The sequence below is a fragment of the Carcharodon carcharias genome, chromosome 1, assembly GCF_017639515.1.
Source record: "Carcharodon carcharias isolate sCarCar2 chromosome 1, sCarCar2.pri, whole genome shotgun sequence".
NCBI lineage: Eukaryota > Metazoa > Chordata > Chondrichthyes > Lamniformes > Lamnidae > Carcharodon > Carcharodon carcharias.
This window is the reverse complement of record NC_054467.1, coordinates 138567574-138589692: the sequence shown is the minus strand read 5'-3', so window position 1 is coordinate 138589692 and position 22119 is coordinate 138567574. Positions and strand designations below refer to the sequence as shown.

At 40.1% G+C, this 22119-nt stretch overlaps 1 protein-coding gene across 5 annotated transcripts in view; it reads left to right on the top strand.

The window, feature by feature from the left end:
• Positions 1 to 20327, top strand: part of pds5a (PDS5 cohesin associated factor A) — a 249026-nt gene extending 228699 nt beyond the window's left edge. For 3 of the 5 annotated variants that reach the window (XM_041184444.1, XM_041184410.1, XM_041184419.1), the window contains 7 exons: positions 2738 to 2857; positions 3906 to 3968; positions 5459 to 5604; positions 11303 to 11420; positions 14428 to 14780; positions 14983 to 15133; positions 18473 to 20327. In XM_041184444.1, coding sequence (XP_041040378.1) covers positions 2738 to 2857; positions 3906 to 3968; positions 5459 to 5604; positions 11303 to 11420; positions 14428 to 14780; positions 14983 to 15133; positions 18473 to 18517 — 996 coding nt within the window. In that variant the 3' untranslated portion in view covers positions 18518 to 20327. The remainder of the gene's footprint in view (positions 1 to 2737; positions 2858 to 3905; positions 3969 to 5458; positions 5605 to 11302; positions 11421 to 14427; positions 14781 to 14982; positions 15134 to 18472) is intronic. The other 2 variants (XM_041184428.1, XM_041184436.1) reach the window with 2 other exon arrangements.
• The last annotated feature ends 1792 nt before the right edge of the window (positions 20328 to 22119 follow it).

The window sequence follows — 22119 nt, the reverse complement described above, 5'->3', positions numbered from 1 at the left end:
AATATGAAGTAAGTGCCGTCCTTGGATGACCCCCCATCTTGGTTGAGGAAAGTTTGGATTTCAAAGCCTCCTTTATATGTTTATGAACCATTTTAATTCGAAGACTGGCCAGTTAAAATGAATGGAAGGCCTAATATGCTACTGTTGCCAATAGAACTTTTAACTGATGGCTTGTTATAGTACCTGTATGTTATGATAATGTTATCCTCATCTATTTGATGCTTCCATGTTTTTGGTTTTATTGGCCATTTTTTAATCCAAAGGGTTTGTGTCATAGAGAAATCATTGGATTCTCTTTTGTTGTATCATTGCCTGGCATGTGTGCCAATTAGCAGCTCAAGAATGAATGTTGTCCAGGTCTAGCTGCAAATAGACACAGAAGACAAATGGAACTGGACACTTACCAACTGATGCAATCCAAAAATAAATAAAAATTTAATTTAATCTCAGTGTTCAAGAAATCATACATAGTTTTTCGACTCAAAAATATTTTAGGCTGGGTATGCTGCAATGAATGACTCACCACCTGACTCCCCAAAGCCTTTTGAGCATCCGCAGGGCATGTGTCAGAAGTGTGCTAGAATATTCTTCACTTGCTTGGATGAGTACAACTCTCAGGAGTTCTGCAACCTCTCTAAGACCCTCACATCCTCCTCAAAGTGTGGTGAGCAGAACTGGAAGTAATACTTGAGTTTAACCTAATCGAAATTTTATAAAGGTTCAGGATAACCTCCCTGCGCTTGTATTCAATACCTCTTCATGATGTCCAAGATCCCATCTGCTTAGCTACTACTGTCTTACCATCTGCAAAGATATATGCACATGAACCACCCCCCACCCCCTCCCCGTGCCTCGGCCCTTCTATATATCTGTGTCATTAGGTTTGTATTGTGCCCCTATCCCATCTGCCCTGGTACAGCACCTCGCACTTCCCAGTATAAAATTCCACCTGTCTGTCCACTTTGTTAGTGTATCTATGCCCTATTCCATGCAGTTCTAACTGCTGAAAATTTGACCTTTGGACCTCAATATCTGATCTCTATGGTGAACTTCTGGTTCACTCCCCTATTCTTAATTCTTTCATGGGATTTGAGTGTCACATGCAAAGTCAGCATTTGTTGCCCACCCTGATTTGTGTTTAAGAAGTTCATGGTGAGTTGCCTTCTTGAAATTTTGTAGTCCATCTGGTGTAGGTGCACTCACAGTGCTGTTAGGAAGGGGGTTCCAGGTTTTTGGCCCAGTGACCTTGGAGGAACAGTAATATAGTTCCAAGTCAGAATGATGTGTGACTTGCAGGGAAACTTGCAGCAAGTTCCCAGTCACCTGCTGCCCTTGTCACTCTATATGGTAGTGGTTATGGGTTTGGAAGGCACTGTCAAAAGAGGCTTGGTGAGTTGTTGCAGTGCATCTTGTATATGATGCACACTGCTGCCCACTGTATGCTGGTGGTGGAGACAGTGAATGTTTAAAGTGGTGGATGGAATGCCAATCAAGCAGGTTGCTTTGTCCTGGGTGGTTTCGAGCTTCTTGAATATTGGTGGAGCTGCACTCATCAGGCGTGTGGAGAGTAATATGTGACACTCCTGACTTTGTGTTGTAGATGGTGGACAGGTTTTGTGGAGCCTGGAGGTGTTAACACAGAATTCCTAACCCTGACCTGTCCTTGTACTTATGGCCGGAGCAACTCAGTTTTTGGTCAACGGTAATCACCACAACTTTCCTTCCTGCCCCCTCCAAACAACCACTGGAAGGATGTTGATGCTTGGGGATTCAGCAATGGTAAAGCTGCTAAGTGTCATGGGGAGATGTTTCAATTTTCTATTATTGGAGATGGTCATTGCCTGGCACTTGTGTGGCGCAAATGTTACATGGCACATTTGCTGATCCCTTCCTAAGAGCACTCTGGGTGTTCCTACACCACATGGATTGCATCGGTTCAAGCAGACAGCTCACCACCGGCTTCTCAAGGGCAATGAGGGAGGGCCATAAATGCTGATCCAGCCAGAGAAGTCCACATCCTGTGAATGAATTAAAAAAAAACCCTATTAACCCAAGTCTGAATGTTGTCCAGATCTTGCTGCATATGGACACCAATTGCTTCATTGTCTTTGAGGAGTGGCAAATGGTATTAATCATTGTGCAATGATAAGCAAACGTCCTGCTTCTGACCTTATGATGGAGGGAATGTCATTGATGAAGCAGCAGAAGATGGTTGGGCTGAGAACGCGACCCGGAGGAACTCCTGCAATGATGACATGGTACTGAGATGAATGGCCTCCGATATCCAACAGCCACAACCCCCAGTAAAATATTATGTAATGTTTGAGATGGATTCTCAATTCAGATCCCAGACTTGGTCAAATATTCAGTTTCCATGTCCAAAATAGGATAAAGAAGTTTAGTCATTTACTGTTAGTTTCTTCTGATGTTGGTTAGAGATAGCAATTTAAAAGTTGCCACCAATCTAGAAACAGTTTGTCCTCTAAGTGATTTCAGGTGGCCTCTCTTAATAGAATTTAGATCATGTGACATTCAAAAGGCAAATCAGTGTCCATAAAATTTCACATTAGCACCAGAGTAATGGTATATTGCTGCCTTATAAAAAAAACATATCCTCCGACTTGCCATGGACAATCCCATGGGAGATCTGATAGTGTTGGAATACTGCAACTTATTTTAAATTTGGAATACATGACGCATTTTGTTACTGATTGTGCTTTCCTGTTTATATTTACAGAAACTCTACATAGTATGTGATGTAGCTCTAATTGTCATCACTAGCAAAAGTACTACATATAACCTGGACTCTCCAAAGGATCCTGTACTGCCGACTAAGTTCTTCACCCCACCTGACAAAGTAACTTTAGTTATTTTGTATTTTAAAGTAGGGCTTTAAATATTCTTGTAATGGGAAGGTATGGGGATGGCAGGCGGGTGCAAAGCTGAGTATGTCTCTTTGTGGAGGGTTGAGATTGGATAGGTTTTCAGCAGGAAAGTTGAAAATGTTACCAGTGGGTGGGGAAGACACAGCAAGGATGTGGGAAACATTCCCCGCAATAGCAAGGAAATCAACTTACAAGTTCAGCTGGTTCAGGGATAGGTGGTGATTGGGCAATTACAGGTTAACAAGAGTGATTATTGCAATAATTGGTCAGTGGTGGATTTCATTAAATTTTCTCCCCCTTTCACTGTTTTTCATAAATTCGTTACCCAGTAGTAACTTATTCAGATGTTCATTCTTATCCAAGATGCACTATGCAAGTCTTGCGTTACCTGAACTCAAGCATAATTCTTTTAAAGTAAATAGAATGTTCACTGCTGACAACCATGTGCAAGTTCTGGAATTTTAAGGATACCCAATATTCCCGTAATTGTTCTGAGTGATTAATTAAATTTAGTACCTTTGGGTGGTCTTAAATTTGTGAATAAGACCATGGCAATTTACCTGTGACACCCATGGAAGAATATTAATAGCTTTTTTCAGGTTTCTCAATTTTGGTAAAGATGTAAAATACAAACTGATGAGGCACCTGGTGATACACTGTTGAGGTACCAAAAGTGCCACACTGTGGAGTGGTAAGAGGCAAAACATGGTTTCTTGTAGTTCATCACAGTGAAAGACAATTAAAAATGGTCAGCTGTATCAGCTATGCATCATTTCATTTTCAGAGAATAGAGCTCTAAGAATAGTTTAATTCTACAAGCAAGCTGATGGAGTGGTATACAGAATTAAGAGGTTTGATGGCAGGAGGAAGAAACAATTTAAAATAGTATAGCAAAATTGAAATGTTATAAGGAAGTGCAAGCCTGATTTACCTGTACTCCATTGTAGCATTGATTCTAAAAAAAAATTTTTGTGCCTCAGTTGCAAATATATTATTTTTGATAAATGTTTCTTTGCTTAGGATTCCGGCAATAATAAGTGCTACTTGTCAGATGAATCAAAGACGTTATTACTCACTGGGAAGGTAAGTCTCAACCTAACCCTCATTGCTGCAGGTCCACATTATTAAACTGATCATAATTTGGTGCAAATTGGCATTATTTATGGAAAATATTAATACTGGTTCTCGGATTGTTCCTCTGAGGATGAGATTAGCCTTAGCAGAAAACATAGAAAGCTTTGCTCTGCATATGGCCCATGATTTACCTGATCCGCAAGTTTTGATACTTGGGAACCATAAGTGTGAAATGTTTCATTTTACAAGTGACATCTGAGAGAATAAAAATTCAGCAATAAGAAAAATTACCGACAAAAAAATAGAATACTTACTTTTCTATTTTTTAATTATTTTGTTTGTTTTTAAAACAAATGGCTCAGAAGATGGAGAGGCTTCTGTCATTGTAATTACACAAACATGTTGGAATATGCATGGAAATTCTGTTGCACATGTTCTCTCGTGTTCTCCTTCCACCCCCATGGTCTCCTACTTTTCAGATTCACCAGGGGACTCCAAGTTGCATCAAGCACAGATTCAATTTCCATGTGTGGGGAGTTTGTGTCCAAAGAATTTGGAAAAAGAACAGACCACCTTGAATTTTATACCTATCTGAAATGATTGTTATCAATTTCTTGGTGGTTAGGCTGCTGACATTTCAATCCTACTGTAACTTTTTAAATGGGATTAGTTTGCTGACTTGTCCCAGAGCCAAGCCTTCGTTTTTGGAACTGAACCAATGATGGGTGCTGAAGCTGCAAGTTCACACTCTGTGCTGTTTGATTGAGTTTTTGGTAGTAAAGTGTTGGTACTAGGACAAATAGCATGAGTTTAATAGAGTTGCTGTTGTATTTGACCCTGGAACTGTTCAAAGGTACCAAATCTGCCTGGAGTTAATAAAGGACCTCTGTCAGAGGCTTGCAGGTAGAGTTTCCGAAAAGTATCAATTTAAGGTAAAATTTCAAAGGTTTTTTAGTTTTGTGTTAAAGTTAATATAAGGGTATAGCAATAGGAGTAGATCATGTTCCTGTTTTGTACCAAGAGATTGTGTTTAGATCATATAAATTGACATCATATTGCTGCTTTCATTGGTCACAAAAGCATTGTTCTCTTTTCTGGAATAGGAGCTTCCAATTCTGTACTTGGAAAATATGATGAACTTTGTCAAATCTTGATCCATCACAAAAGAGGTTGTCATATGCAGTGCGTTGTGACTACCTATTTCTATATATTTACTTAAAATGTTATGTCATGCATTTTTAGTAGCTTTGCAGTAGTTTGTTAAAATTTGATTTGTGTTGTTGGAAAAGCACCAGCTGGAAAATGTTGCAGATAATTATTTCAGCAATTTCCTTCAGTTAAAAAGAACTTGGGCCACACTTGTGGCATATGGTATCTGAAGGATTGCAGTACATGATAAACTTTTTCTACAAAATGTAAAAAATGTGTTGGTTTATTTGAAAGAAGTTTAATTTTTGTGTTGATTTACACATATGTTATCATAACACTATTATTCTCAGCCCAAACCAGCTACTGTACTGGGTGCAGTAAACAAACCTTTGTCAGCTACTGGTAGAAGACCACAAGACAGAACTCCGGGGTTAGAGACAGGAAGTCATATGAGTGGAAATTCCGAGCCAAGCTCACCAGCTGCAAACAGGGGAAGGTAGGCATTATTCTACTATGTATAACAAAAGATTTGACTGGGTGTTAAATTACTGAATGTCTGATTCTCTTGTGATCGAGATTCCACGTATGGGAAAGATATGAAGAACAGCAAAAGGATTTTTTTTATTAGTTCATGGGCTGAGCGTGTAGCTGGCAAGGCCAGCACTGGTTGCCCCTCCCTAGTTGCCCGTGAAAAGTTGATGGTGAGCCACTCCTGGAACCGCTGAAGTCCATAAGGTATAAGTACACTCATAGTGCTGTTAGAAATGGAGTTTTGGGTTTTTGACCCAGTGACAGTGGAGGAACAGCATTATAGTTCCAAGTCGGGGTGGTGTGTGGGTTGGAGGGAACTTGCAGATGGTGGTGTTCCCATGTATTGTTGCTCTTGTCCTTTGAGGTGATAAGAGATTGTAGTTCTGGAAGATTGCTGTTGATGCCTTAGTGAGTTGCTGCAGTACAGCTTGTAGATGGTACACACTGCTGCCACTGAGCATGGGTGGTTGAAAGGGGTACCGATCAAGTGGGCTGCCTTGTTCTGGATGGAGTTGAGCATCTTGAATGTTATTGGAGTTGCACTCATCCAGTCAAGTGGCAAGCATTCCATCACATTCCTGATTTGTGACTTGTAGCTGGGTGGACAGGCTTTGGGGATCCAGGAGGTGAGTTAATCTCCACAGAATTACCAGCCTCTAGCCACAGTATTTATTTGGCTGGTCCAGTTCAGTTTCTGGCTTCACCCCAATGATGTTCATGACAGGGTATTCCGCGATAGTATTGCTGTTGAATATCAAGGAAAAATGGTTAAGATTCTTTCATGTTGGAGATGATTGTGGCTGGCACTTGGTACGAATGTTGCTTGTGACTTGTCAGCCCAACCTGAATGCTGTCCAGGTCTTTCTGCACGTGGGCATGGTTTGTATGGTATCTGACGAGTTGTGAATGATGCAATCATCAATGAACATCCCCACTTCTAACCTTTTAATGAAGGAAAGATCATTATTGAAGCAGCTGGAGATGATTGGGCCTACAGCACTGCTTTGAAGAACACCTCCCGTGTTATCCTGGAGTTGAGATGGTTGGCCTTCAACAACCACAAACCTCTTCCTTTGTGCTAGACATGACTCCAACCAATGGAGAGCTTTCTCTCTGATTCCCATTGACTCAATTTTGCCAGGGCTGCTTGATGTCACATTTAGTCAAATGCTGCCTTGATGTCAAGGGCCGTCACTCCCAACTTACCTCAAGAATGCAACTCTTTTGTCCATGTTTGTACCAAAGCTGTAATGAGGTCCTGAGCCAAGTTTCCACATTGTCACATAGATGCCTGTGTTGTAGCTGTACTGGAACAGCTTGGCTGAGGGCAAGTTCCAGACCATAAGTCTTCAGTACGGCCAGTAGGATATTGTCTGTGCCCATAGCCTTCACTGTATCCAGTGCCTTCAACCGTTTCTTCATCTATCACGTGGAGTGAATTGGATTGGCAGAAAGCAGGCATCTATGATGGGGGGGACCTCAGGAGGAGATAAGAGATGGATTATCCTATCAGCACTTCTGGTTACAGATATTTGTAATTGCTTCAGCCTTGTCTTTTGGACTGATGTGCTGAGCTTCCTTATCATTGAGGATGGGGATATTTGTGGAGCCTCCTTCTCCAGTTAGTTGTTTAACTGTCACTACCATTCATGAGGGGATGTGGAAGGACTGAAGAGCCTTGTCTTGATTCATTGATTGTGGGTTCGTTTAGCACTTTCAGTGGCATACTGCTTCCTCTGTTGACCATGTGTGTAGTCTCAGGTTGTTGCCTCATATTTTAAGTATGTCTGCTGTTGCTCCTGGCATGTTCTCCTGCACTGCTTGTTGAATCAGGATGAATCCCCTGAGTTGACTGGAATGGTAGAGTGAATGATATGTCAGATAATAAGGTTACAGATTGAAATTGAATACACTTCTGCTGTTGCTTCTTAAACTGGATGCATTCTGAACCTATCTCATTTAGTGCAGTGGTAGTGCCACACAATACAATGGAGAAGGTCCTCAGTCAAAGTCCACAAGGACACTGGTGGTCACCCCTACCAATATTGTCATCTGTATCTGCAACAGGTAGGTTGGTGAGGATGAGGTCAAGTAGGTTCTTCCCTCTTGTTTGTGCTCACACCCCCTGCCAGAGGCCCAGAATGGTAGATGTGCTGTTCAGAATTTGGACAGCTCAGTCAGTAGTGGTGCTACCCAACCATTCTTGGAGATGGACATTGAAATTAAAATACGCAAAGTACGTTCTGTGACCTCACTACCCTTAATGCTTCTTCAAAGTATTGTTCAACGTGGAGGATTACTCCCTCATCAGCTGAGGGAGGAAAGCAGGTGATAATCAGGAATTTTCCTTGCCCACGTTTGACTTGATGTCACAAGATTTGCCAGGGCCACTCCCTTCCGACTGTATACCACTGTGTCGTGACCTCTTGGGGATCTGTCCTGCCAGTGGAAGAGGGCATGCACAAGGATACATTAAGACTAAAAGGGTGGCAAAGAGTAATGTGGGTCCCTTAATGACAGACACAGGTGATATTATAATTGGAAATCAAGAAATGGCAGACTAAATAGTTGCTTTGTATCTGCCTTAACTGAGGATAAGGATAAGATACCAGAGGTGCAAGGAAAAATAAAAAATAATCATGGGCAGGAACTGACTAGATTCACTATAGATATATTTAAAATAAATGGTAATGGAGAAACTATTGAAGATATACAAATATCCAGGGCCTGATGAAGTAAGTGTGTTTGCATGTTAGTCATGATCTTTCAGAAGTTTAGGAATTGTCCTTTTGGATTGGAAAATTATCCATGTCATTCCATTAGTTAAGAGGAGAAATAAATTAGGAAATTACAGACATATCAGGATAACACCAGTTGTGGGGAAGTTACTAGAATCTATTACTAGGTTCAGTGTGGTTAAACATTTGGACAAATATGAGCCAATCCGAGAGGGCCAGCATGGATTTGTAAAGAGTGAGTCTTGTGTAAAGAATCTGGTTGAAATTTTTTGAGAAGCTAACTAGATAGATGAAAGGGTGCCTATAGATATTAATTAAATAGAGAACCAGAAGGCATTTATCAAGATTCCACATAAAAAGAGTTAACAAAACTGATTGTGCATAGACTGGGAGGCAACCTGTTGCCTTAGTTAAGGAATTTATTATGAAATAGGAGATGGAGTGTAGTTATGTACTCAAATAGAATGTGACTAGTGGTGCCCCCCAGAGATCTGTGCTAGGTCTCAACTTTTCACACTATTTATAAATGACTTCGGTGAAGGAATAGAGAATATGTAGAGTTAGGCCATGCGGTAAGTAGTGTAGATGGGAACAGAAAGTTGCAAAAGGACATAGTGCGTGGGAAAAACTGTGGCAAATGCAGTTCAGTGCCTGGCAGACAGCATTCAATGTTGGAGAGTGTAAGGTCATCCACTTTAGACTTACGAAAGATATGTCAGAGTATTTTCTAAATGCAAGAAGCTGGGAACTATCGAGGGGCAGGGAGATTTAAGCTTCCAAGTACAGAAATCACTAATGGAGAGGTACAAAAAAATATAAAACCCTAATTTAAAAATTAGCTTTTATCTCAAAGATGCAGGAATACAAAGGGGTGGAAGTTATATTTCAGCTGTTCTGAACTCAGGTTAGATCCGATCAGGATTTTCAAAAGTCACTTGGTAGATGCCACACAAAGGATGTTGCACAAGATGAGGGACCATAACGTCCAAGTTCCAGAGTGTTGTATTGGGAGGGTACTCCAAAGATGTGCTGGGAATCCCCTTTGAACATTCACAGGTAAGGTTTACATGGCAGTTGCCCAGAAGGGCAAACTTCCCTTGGGCAATTGCCCTGCACTGGGAAGCATCTGAAAAAGCGGTTTAAATTATAGACTTCGGATGGTTCCAACTGGGTTGCACCAATATTTACTCAGAAGAAGTTAGAAGAATTAAAACCTCTTATAACTTCTTGGTAGCTGTTGTACAGACCCAGACTGACCCCCGAAGGGACTCCCGCCCAGCTTTTTCCCCAAAAGGGATTCCTCAAACCCACAGGGGACTCCCACACCCATCCTTCTTTTTAGTTATGAGGAGAGATTGGATAGACTGGGGTTATTTTCCCTGGAGCAGAGGAGATTGAGGGGGGACACAATTGAGGTGTATAAAATTATGAGGGGCATAGATAGGGGAGACAGAAAGGAACTTTTCCCATTGGTGGAGGGATCAATAACCAAGGGGCATAGATTTAAGGTAAGGGGCAGGAGGTTTGGAAGGGATGTGAGGAAGAATTTTTTCACGCAGAGGGTGATGGAAATCTGGAACTCACTGCCTGAAAGGGTGGTAGGGGCAGAAACCCTCATAACATTTAAGAAGTATTTGGATGTGCACTTGCGATGCCATGGCATACAAGGCTATGGGCCTAGTGCTGGAAAATGGGATTAGAATAGTTAGGTACTTGTTTGACCGGCACAGACTCGATGGGCCGAAGGGCCTTAATCTATGCTGTAGACCTATGACTCCCGTCCCCCCGACTACCCCACCCACCCGTAGAAAGACCCTGCTAACCCCAAGGGACTACTCCAACCACAGGAACTCCCCATCCTCGGGATTCCCCCTACTCCCATGGGGACTCCCCTAGCCCAACCCAATCCAAAGCCTGACTCTCCTCCTCCACCCCCACCCTGCTCTGACCACCCCTCGATCTCTGACCCCCCACCACCACCCAAACCCTACTCACTTACCTTGTAAACTTATCTTCCTGGCCTGTCAAGCACCTTTGAACTTCAGTGGGCAATTAACTTAGCTGTTTTGCGGCAGCTAGTGCTGTAAAAAAGGAGGCATGGCCTCCTTCCCTCTGACAGAGCTGCACTTCGATGCTAGGCCCCGGGGATGCGCTGCACTGCTGAGATCTCATCCAGCTTGAGCTGGAAGGTCGAGTGAGACAGGTTGAAAAAAAACCTACGAGCAAGTTCAGGCCCATTGACTCTTGAGTTGGGTAATGCATTGGCATGGATAGAAGATTGATTGATTGATTGAAAACAGACAGTTGGAATGGGTCATTTTCATTTTGGCAAGCTCTTACTTGGGGTAGGGGGATATCCTACAGGAATCTGTGCTAGGGTCTCAGCTATTTTCAACCTGTGTTAATGGTTTAGATGAAGATACTGGGTTTCTTTGTTTGTTTTGTACCTTTGCACAATTTTTTCCCTTGGGGAATAATGGGGTAGTGTTGGAAGGATTAGAAGGCTGATTATGAATCTGTTGAACTGCACAATAAACACTCCTCCTGTGGCCAACAAGTCCTGGAGTGAGACTTGAACCCGAAGCTTCTGATACAGATGCAGGTGTGCTCCCTACAAAGAACTCCCAAGGGGAGAGGGTACTTCCATCAGTTCCAAAGAAGAGTTATATTGGACTTGGAACCTTGACTCCGTTTCTCTCTCCACTAATCCTGCCAGACCTGCTGAGTTTTTCCTGCACTTTGTGTTTTTATTTCAGATTTCCAACATTTGCAGCATTTTGCTTTTATATTTTGCTAATTCCAGTTGAAAATATGATCATGGTGACATTTGCAGACCATTTGAATGAAAAAATCCGAAGTTCATTCTGATATACTACTAATGATTTCAGAAAGGATATTTCAGTGTTTTTATTTACTTTATCACAGGGAACAGAATTCAGAAGTTCCGGAAACCGAAGTTAGTGAAAATGAGGAAAATCCAGTAATATTACTTACAGTCATACCAGCTAAAACAGAGAAGAAAGATGAACCAGTCAGAAATAAGGTGCAGTACACACTGTATTTGGGGCCTGGACTCTTAAGGGTCAGTGTAGCAGTCTCATATCCTGATCTTAGAAGGGAAAATACCTTTTGGTGAGGACAGGAAATAAATTTGATATAAAGTGTATTTTTCTCTATTCACTCCTTCCCCTAACACTAACCTGCGCACCACCAACACCCCCCACCCCCCCGCCAATTACTTGGATAAAGCTTAGCCATAATTTCAGCTTACTAATATTTGACCTCGAGGCTGATTATTTTTTTAAATTATTTGTTAATGGGATGTGGGCAACGCTGGCTAGGCCACCATTTATTGCTCGGTTCAGAGGGCATTTTAAGAGTCAGCCACATTGCTGTAGGTTTGGAGTCACATGTAGGCCAGATCAGGTATGGGCAGCAGATCTCCTTCCCTATAGGGCATTAGTGAAGCAGATGGGTTTTTACAACAATCGGCAATGGTCACCATCAGACTTTTAATTCCATATTTTTAATGAATTCATATTTCACCATCTGCCGTGGTGGGATTCGAACCCGGGTGGCCAGATGATTACTCTGGGTCTTCTGGGATACTAGTCCAGTGACAATACCACTATACCACCGCCTCCTCCCTGACACAGAAGGTGGCTATTCAACCTATTAAGTCCATGTCAGCTCTCTGTAGAGCAATCCAGCCAGTCCCACTCCAAGCTCTGTCCCCCTGTTGCCCTGCAAGCTTATTTCCCTAAAACGCCTGTCCAATTTCCTTTGAAAGCACTCATCACATCTGCTCCTGTCACTCTGATAGGCAGCAAATTTCAGGCCATTTCCACTCACATATAGAAAAAAAAAGTCCTTCCTCACATCCATGCTGCATCTCTTGCTAAAAACCTTAAATTTGTGTACCCTAGTACTTGAACCATTAGCTAATGGGAAGAGTTTTTCTTTGTCTACCTTATCTGGAACTGCCATAATTTCAACATCTTGATCAAATTTCTCCTCAATTTTCCAAGGAGAACAATGCCAACTTTCTCCAACCTGACTTTGTTGCTAAAATTCTCCCATCCCTTGAATCATTCTGGTAAATCTCTTCTGCACCCTCTAAAGGACCCTCACATCCTTCCTAAAGTGTGGTGACCAGAACTAGACGCAGTACTCTAGTTCTGATCTAACCATAGTTTTAAAAAAGTTCAGCATAACTTCCTTCCTTTTATACTCAGTACTTCTACTTATGAAACCCAAGGTCCCATATGCTTTGTTAACTACTCTCAATTTGTCATGGAATCATAATGGCACAGAAGGAGGCCATTCAGCCCTTCAAGCCCATGTCGGTTCTCAGAGCAATCCAGTCAGTCCCATTGCTCCACTTTATCCCTGTGGTCCTGCAAGTTTATTTCCCTCAAGTGCCCTTACAATTTCCATTTGAAATAATTGATCGCCTCTCGTTTACCACCCTCTTGGGCAGCGAGTTTCAATTCATTGCCACTCGCTGCATTAAAAAGTTCTTCCTTGCAGCCCCCTGCATCTCTTGCCAAAAATTTTAATTTTGTGAACCCTGGTCCTTGAGCTATTGGCTAATGGGAACAGCTTTTCTTTGTCTACTTATCTAAACCTGTCATAATCTTTTTACATCTTTATGAAATCTACCCTTAATCTCCTTTGCTCCAAGGAGAACGGCCCCAGCTTCTCCAGCTTAACCTTGTCGCTGAAATTTCTCATCACTGGAACCATTCTGGTTAAATCATCTATGCGCCTGTGACATCCTTCCAAAAGTGTGATGACCATATCCTAGTTGTGACCTAACAAGAGCTTTATAAATATTCAGTATAACTTACCTGTTTTTTTACTCAATGCCTTTATTTATGAAGCCCAATATCCCATATGTTTTGCAAACCACTCTCAATATATCCTGCCACCTTCAAGATCTACACATATGAACTCCAAGCGCCCTCTGTCCCTACATGTATTTAGGGGTCCTGCCACCTTCAAAGATCATTGCATAGGAATCCCCCAGACACTTTTGTCCCTGAACACTGTTTAGAACTGTGCTATGAATTGTGTGTTGCCTCTCATAATCCCTTCTGCCAAAATGCAACACATCACACATCTCTATATCACCCTCACTATTTGGCAGACCTTCAAGTTTGGTGTCTTAGGCAAATTTTGCTTTGTATTCTTATATCTAAGTCATTTATACTTATTTAAAAAAAGCCAGTGGTCCTAGCACTGAACTTTGGGAACACCTTTGTCTACCATCCTCCTGTCTGATCAACAGCCATTTACTACAACTCACTGTTCTCTGTCCTTAAACCGTTTTTCATTCAAGCTGACACTGATCCTCTTATTCCATCAACTTCAATTTTGTTAACCAGCCTTTTATGCAGTGCTTTGTCAAATGCTTTCTTAAAATCCATGCAGACAGCATCCATTGCTTTCTGTTCATCAACCTTCTCCGTTACTTCGTCAAAAACATTCAATTAGATTAGTCAAAAAAGCATGATCTCCCTTTTACAAATCTCTTCTGGCTCTCCTTAATTAACTCAAATGTCTCCAGGTGCCTGATGACTGTTTTTCCCCTGATATTGTTTCTTAAACCTTACCTACCATTGATGTTAAATTGATTGGCTTGTAGTTAGTAGGAATGTCCTTACGCCCTTTCTTGGATAAGGTGTCACGTTTACTGTTCTCCAGTCCTCTGGATAAGTCACGTTAGTGAATTTTTCCATAATTGCAAGATATGAGACTCTGGGCTGATGAAGTTAAAAAACTGTTCATCCTTTCTTCAACTTTATTTTGAAACCTTAGAGACGGACTACTGTGCATTAAAACTGTTGTGCCTCATGGTAAGATTTTCTTTAAGTATGCGTAGATGACACATTGCATTCTACCATCCAGGTGTTATTTTAAAGTAACTTTTCAGTGGATTTTGTAACCTAAAACAAAATTGCATCAAATTAAAATCATGAGTAATTCCTGTAATTATCTACTACAGTATTATGCATTGCTCTGTGTACGTTCTGTCCTCCTTATAACAGGAGATGTCCTCTGAACAGTCTTTACCACCACAGACTAGCACAGAACGTGGAAAGAAAAGGACAGCACCTGCAGCTGGTTCAGAGAATATTCAGATACCAGAAGAGAAAAAATCTGAAGAGTCAGCAGCACCAGTTCCACCCAAAGCCAGACGAGGTCGTCCTCCCAAAGCTGCATCTGAAAGTAACACTGCAAAAAATGCAGACCAAAACAAAGCTGCAGGAAGAGGCAGAAAAAGAGTTGCAGCCAGTCAGGAAGGCCCTGCAGAACCAGAAGCAACAAATATTAAAGTACCAAAACAGCAAGAAACAAATGTCAAGCGAGCACCAGCACAGAGACAAATGGATCTACAAAGGTAGTTTTTTTTGGGAGGGGAGCTTTTTGATGAATATGTTTGTTGCCCTTTATTGTCTGATGATGTTTTTATCTTCATAAGTTGTTTTTGCCCTCTCTTGACAGAATTTATCTAGTGGATAACTAGATAAATATAACACGTCAGTTTAAGGGAATGGAGTGGATTTTCCTGCTACTGACTTCTAGCCCTCCTTATTTTTCAGAATCCAGGTTTTGGACAGTGATGGATATTCAGTGATGGAACTAGAATCTACTCCAGAAAGTTCAGCTGAGGAACTGGATTTGTTTAAATCCTGTGAGAGCAGCCAGAATGAGGTTGATAACACAAAACTAGCAGAGGGAGGCTTCCTTAAGGTGCAGTAGTATTAACGACCAATTTTAAAATCTTATTAGAAGAGACAACATGAAAGTATTAAGGATGGCCTAATCAGGGTTAGGTGGAAGAATCCAAATGGAACTGATTTAGTTTTAGTCTGCCGATCAAGGTCAACTCTGTTACTACTATCTCATTTGGACAACTCAAAACCTGGGATAAGTTTCTGACTAAGTGAAATAGCCAACCAAGCCTCAATCAAGACAAAATCAATTTTGTTACCTAACTTGTAATCAATGACGATGGAAGATTTACTCTCTCTGGAGCTTCTATTAAAAAAACACAACCACCTTATTTTTCAGCAAGTAGTTACCATTAATGTTGTCTCAAGGGAGTGAGTCTTGTTTTGAGTCACTGGCCGACTGGACTCTGTTTTTGGTGTCTCTACCTCACACTACCTACTTTTGAGTTTTCCACAAATTAAATAGAAAGCACTCAGCACTGGTAAGATTCTGCCGGTAAAATGAAATCATCTTCTGAAAAGGAATCCAATATTTGGATTTAGAGGGATGAGAAGGAATACTAGGTGGACTGTCTTTAAATTGTCAGAGATCAAGTTTGCTGAGCCCGATTCATTTGCCAGTAATTGTGACCAAATCAATAGATAACTGTGAAACTGTCTGGGAGTCATTGGCTGTAATGTAGTTGCAGTACCTGCTTATGCTATCAGGAGAACGTCAAGGCCACCTCATGCAAAGGCCAAATATTCCTCCTAATCCTCCCACTCAAAAAAGAAGTCAGATTTGTTTGCAGGTTGTAAGAATTACTTCAGTAATCTTATCTTCTGGGAGACAAACTTAAAAGAATTCAAGCTCTACAGATCAGTTGCAGAGTAACTGGAGAAATTTGACTTCATTTTGAATTATTTTTTGGAAAAATGTCTTTTACCTTTTGTGTGACTCTTGTATGTCTTCAAGACCTATCATTTGTTTGAGTCCTAAAAGAGAAATCCAGAATATGGAGTCAAAAGCAATATACTGCGGTTGCTGGGAATCTAAAGTAAAAGTAGAAAACGCTGAAAATTCTCAGCAGGTCAGGCAGCACCTGTGGAGAGAGAAACAGAATTAACATTTCAGGTTGGTGACCTATCATCTCTTTGGATGAAACGTTATTGACCTGAACAAGTAACTCTGTTTCTGCCTCCACTGATGTTGCCAGATCTGCTTAGTATTTCTAGCATCTGCTTTTAGTTCACAATCTCCTCTTCCAGTGAGTTTGCCTGGAGATGAGCTAGATACTGTAAACTTAAAATTTGCACTGAGATGAACTGGTGGAAAGGATGCTTGGGGGTCACTTCAAAGTTCTTGGTTTCAGCAGCATCATTGGAAGGTGCAACAAAGCACAGTCATCCCTTATTCCAATAAAGGACAGGAAAAACAAAGATGAGTTATCATGAGAATTTTAGCTTTGAATATGTTCTTTCCAAAATTATTTATAAGTTTTTGTTTGGGTTTTACTTTGTAATGGATAATCTTCCAATCAAAGTTGTTTTTTTTTCATAGTTTCTGAGGTAGGATACTAAGATATGGCACTTCAAAACTTGCTGTCAACTTCTTAGCCCTCTTTAGTGTTTCACTTTGAGCTGTTCAGTAAAGGGCAGTTTTTATGTGCCTATAACTAATAATTTGAAGTTGCTACAGAAAATATAGGTTTAATGTTAAGAATTTTGTGATCCCTTCAAAATATTTCACATTCTATAACATAAAAGAACAGAGCCATATGGGTGGGCTATTGACAGACTGAACATTTAATCACCTGTGGGTGGACACTGAAACCCGAAGTGAAATAAGGCACCTTTGAATCTGACAAGATCCAAAACTTTCAATTTTTCTAAATTAAAATAATCTGTCATTTTTTTAAAGAAATGCTCACAAAATATTATTGCCACTCCTTCTGAACTTTTCACCTATGGTTAGTTTTGGAAGCTGTCATCTTGACCATATTGATCTCAGCAAGAAAGTATGTATGATGTGATTAGCCAAATATGTATGAACAGAAATACACGCAAACCATGTATTTTCTTTGTCCTGCCCTCTTCAGTTTATTCAGCTATTCCCTCCTTCAGAAGACTACGGTAAAACTATGAATAAGATAAAACTTGTGAAATTTCATCCTGGCCTGAGAGAATATTAAATAAAAGCATTTACATTCTCCCTGAATTGCACCATTTTTTTACATGTATAGGACGTTTCCCAGTGAGAACAGCTTCACAGTCAATTGTGGAGCATACGCTGAGTTTTCCCCTCTAGCGCTTTGGTTCAAATATACACAGACTAATAGATTGCAGATTTCCTTTGGCTGTAAGAATTCAAGATTTCATATTTGGGCTAACGTAGAATATTTGAGTGACAGCTGGTGTGCTATGTTTTGAGACTAATGCTTGATGCTGACATTGGGTGAAAGAATGCAAAGTGTTCCCTTTTGACATTTTTTTATGATCACCTAATTCACTCAAAAATAGAATTAAAAAACTACAGTTCTGAGACTCTTACATGAGTACAGGAAAGAGTCCAAAAATAGATCTTATCCCTTAAATGAACCTACTTTTTTTCACATGAGAACAAAGTTGAGCTTCAAACCCACACATCTAGGCTGCCTTCCAAATCTGCAACATTGCCTCTCTCCACCCCATCTTACATTTTAACGCTGCTGAAACTGAGTACCTCTAGACTTGGCTGTTCCTGCAGCCTCTTTGCCAATCTCCACCCTCTGCAAACTCCAAGTCAGTCTAAGTTCTGTCATTCATACTAATGTGCAGTAATCTGCCCCCGGCTCTCCACCTTTGAAAGGATCAAATTTAAAATCCTCATCCTCATCAATAAATCTTCTGACACCCTCTCTGTACCTTTTTCTGCAACCCTGTCTAGCCTCACATTCCTTCCCATTACCCATGGTCCTCTGACTCTGGCCTCCTGTGTGTTCCTAACACTCTCTTTCACCTTTAGTGCCAGAATCTTCTGTTATCTCAGCCCTATCCTCTGGATCTCTCTTTTTAAACCCTTTTTGTTCTCTGCCCATCCTTAAGAGACGGCTCCAACCCACTCCTTAAATCAAAGCCCCAAAATCAAACTTTCAGCCACCTCTCCTAAGCCTTCCACAAACCATACACATGTTCTCCTCTCTGGAGCACCTAGGTACATGTTTCTACATTAACAAATATAAATGCATGTTGTTATTTCCACAAATATCTTAAGCATTCCTTTATATTTGATCTCATATAGGACACTTTGATTCACAAAGCAGTCTATATATGTGCCTGTTCAGTAAGACAGCTTCTTTTGTTTTGCTTTCTTCAACTTTTCATAATTTTTTTTGTGTAGGTAAGAAGAAAGTCCATGCCAAAGGGAAGGAGACAAAGGCTGTAGAAAAGAAGTATTCCTTGCCACTGAGGGAAATGTACCACATAAAAGGATTGAGATACTATACAAAAACTTAAATTAGTTTACACAACTCACCCTCAAAACATCAGGACAACACTGCATCAGAGTTTGGGTTAAGATATTATTGAACTCCTTAATTTAAATTTTAACTGAGCATTTAACTTTTGCAATGTTGGAGGGGCAGCATTGTAATTCCCTGGGGTTATTTTTATGCAGCATCTTTATATGTTAAGATTGCTTAACAGCTACTGATTCTCATAAAAATAATCGCTAGACTAAGATTTTGTTACAAGATGTCTTATTTAGCCATTTTAATTATGTATTAGTAATTTACTGCAGCAGTTTTACCTTCCAAAGTAAATTATTACACTGACTTGTGAAGTCGGCAGTGGTGCATTATAGTCACATGTTACTATTAATTTTTGCAGGCAGAAGCAATTGTTTTATTTAAAATAGTCCCAATTTGAATAGAATTTGATTTTGGTAAGTGAAAGAATAAAACTGTGGCTAAAAGAGCAGTTGAATATGTGCTTATAATATTTGAAGCTACTGCCATAAATGTTGTAGTAAAGACTTAAAAAAAGGTGTAATACTAAAGTCTGCCGTTAAAAGTTGGGGATATTTTTGACACTGTTCTCTAAAACTTTGCACTGAGTCCACATTGTTTATCCTTTTTAAAAAGAAACCTCAGCAAGGTATATCTGTAGACTATCCAGGGTCTGTGTTTACAAAAACAACATTTTTTGTGTAATTATATTGTCAGTTAATAGAATTTGCACAGGGAAATTTGGGTCTTTTGTGAATACAGACTGAAGTCTCGCGATAGCAATGGTGTTGGAATTGCTGCCTTTGATTTTTCCCTCAATGTATCCGAATTTTTTTCTGCCTACTTCCTTTACCCAGCAAAGTGGGGGTTGACCTGAGATATGGATTTCTCCACAGTTGCCGATGGCCAATAGGCAACATACTTTTTATGGTGGGATAGGTCTGCTTGTTTCTCTGTGTACCACTTTCCTACATGGTTGAGCATTCTTACCACAAAACTCTACCTTCAGGCAACCTGGCTGAGAACTGGTCAAGCTCAACCTTTATAGCTAGCTAAGTTCAAATGTTTGTTTAAGCTAGTGTTTGAATTTAGGGTTCTGAGGGCCCCTTATGTGGGAGTTCAGTGCTCTACTTAATGGGTTGTTCTTGAATTCCAATTTTTAACGTTGAATATTGGAAAGAGTAAAATTAGAACAGGATGTTTAAAAAAATTCCTCTATCCTAACATTACCTTTTAAATCCTGCTTTTAGTACTTTTAATTTATGAAATTTTATCAGAGGCCTTTTATGTTCTACTTTCTTATAAAACTATATTGCTCTGAAAGGTAAATGGAAACGTTTGAGTTTCAGATTTTTGTATCAGATCTTGAAGTAAATGAGGTACTTTTGAAAGACCAGTTTTATGATGAGATGTTCAAGTTACCAGGCTCTGTAACCAATGATGTAAAAAAATGAAGTGTTTTAGAAAAAATTGGATTTTGGCAGCTTGTGAAGACAGTTCAAAAAGTTCAAATTGTTAATGCATTTAACAGTGTTTTTATTGATATGTTTGAATTTTTTTAAAACATATTTTTCACCAGTTTGTCTCCCAGTTCACGCTCATCTTTGTTTATTTTAGTGAAATTCGTTACAGTTGCATCAATGTTGTGAATCCAAACATTGTTCATTGTAGTTATTGTGTACATTTTGATGTACACATGATCATATTTAAATTTTTGTTGCATAAAAAAATAAATGCTTCTTAGGTGTCTCCTGGTTTCTGTTTCTCTCTCTCAAAACCTGTACTCCTGAATAAGCAAAACAGGATAGATTAACAGCGAGAGATGGACATTTAAAATAATTCAGACTAAGTTAAAAATTTTAAATGGTCTGGAGTCAGGAGCGGGGAAGGAGAAACTGTCCAGAGAAGATGAACCTTCCTAGACTACTGGGAAACTTAATCCATCTCCACCACACATCATGAACTGAATCCTCTTGATCTTTCCTCCACCCCTGAAAAATGCATAATTTGATGGGAATTTTGGGGTCGATGCTTACTTTTCTACCTAAACCATATCGGTTTAGGTCTGCCTATAACGGTTATTATCAACAAGGTTAGTTCAAAAAAAGACAATTTGTTGACCAAGGAGCTGCCTTTGATTCCATGTAAATTTAAAAGGATTGAACAGTCCCAAGCCATAGCAGTAGCATGTAAGTGAACATTTCACCAGCTTCAATATTGAATCTCGTCAATTCAGTATACATCGGCCATGGCTTGTGGATTATACATTTCCAAGGTACCCAATCTTGAATTTCTGGCAGCTGAATTTCTCATGTGCTTTCATTATGCCTTGGACCCTAGTGTCATTTCAATTGATGACTGTAGTGCCAATGTCACTTAAGTTTCGTCTTTATTTCCTGCATCCTGTATCTGTAAAGGACTCCTGTAACTCTTCATTTTTGCAGGTTTTCTTCTCCCATTACTGAATCAAACTGTTACTTGGAGTGCATGGCAGAACTGAAGCTTTATTAACAGGCTTGACAAGTTATACAGACAGTAACCAACCATCTGTTTGGATTTCACAGCTACAAACAAAACACAAGTCGTCACCAGGACAAGGCAGATGCTGAAACAGAATCTGCTAAAACAAATTCAGCAGCTGGCTTTCTGCCAAATGTGAATTGTGCCTTACCAGACATGGCAATTAACCACAGCAGTCACTTCAGTTAAGTACTCATGATTATTTGGAGTGCCATCTTCAAATGTTGCATGACTTTAAACAGTGTGAGGCTTGCTTCAAACTCCGCAAAAGACTTCAATGCAGCTGGCTTGTTTACTAGAAGACTAGCTTGATAAGCAAGTCCCATCTCGCACATCCCATCTAAATTGCTCCAAGTCAAAAATTTCACAGTTGAGTTTGAGGTATTTGAGTATTACAGGAAAACAAAGCTGAGGAATGCTTTTCAGAAATTTATGCCCAGGATGGTGTTTTGAGTCTTCTGGGCTTGTTACAGCCCCTGGAACAGGACTTCTCAAAATCACGGTTCTCTAACCAGAAGATAGATAAACACAAGTGGAAGAGTGCCTTAGTGTTGCAGGGAATTTAATTTTAGATCTAGTTGAAAAAATATCAATACACAGTGTTTGGGTTTCAACTTGCATGAAAAGTCAACCTGGACAATTGTATAGGAAAAACAAAGATGGAAAAGAGCCATGTTCTATAAAATGACAGAATATGGAAGGTGTCCAAAGCTGCTATTCCACCCAAGAAAAGGCAAAGGGAATTCAGTGCTTGAGAAGGAAATTGTATTCAACAGTGAGGCTGCAAATGTGCATTGACTCCTCCCTGGTGTGCCAGATGAATTTTAAATGTATGTTCTTTAGGTTATTACTGCTACTTCCCAAAATACCTCTGCAGTTATGAATGATGTACATGAAAATATGGATAACATTTAGAAGGATCAGTGTTTTAGTAATCAACTATGAATGGCCTTAACCCAAGAGCTGGAATGTACCACATTGTATGCATGCCTAAGGATCTCCAAAAAAGAAAAGTTACGTT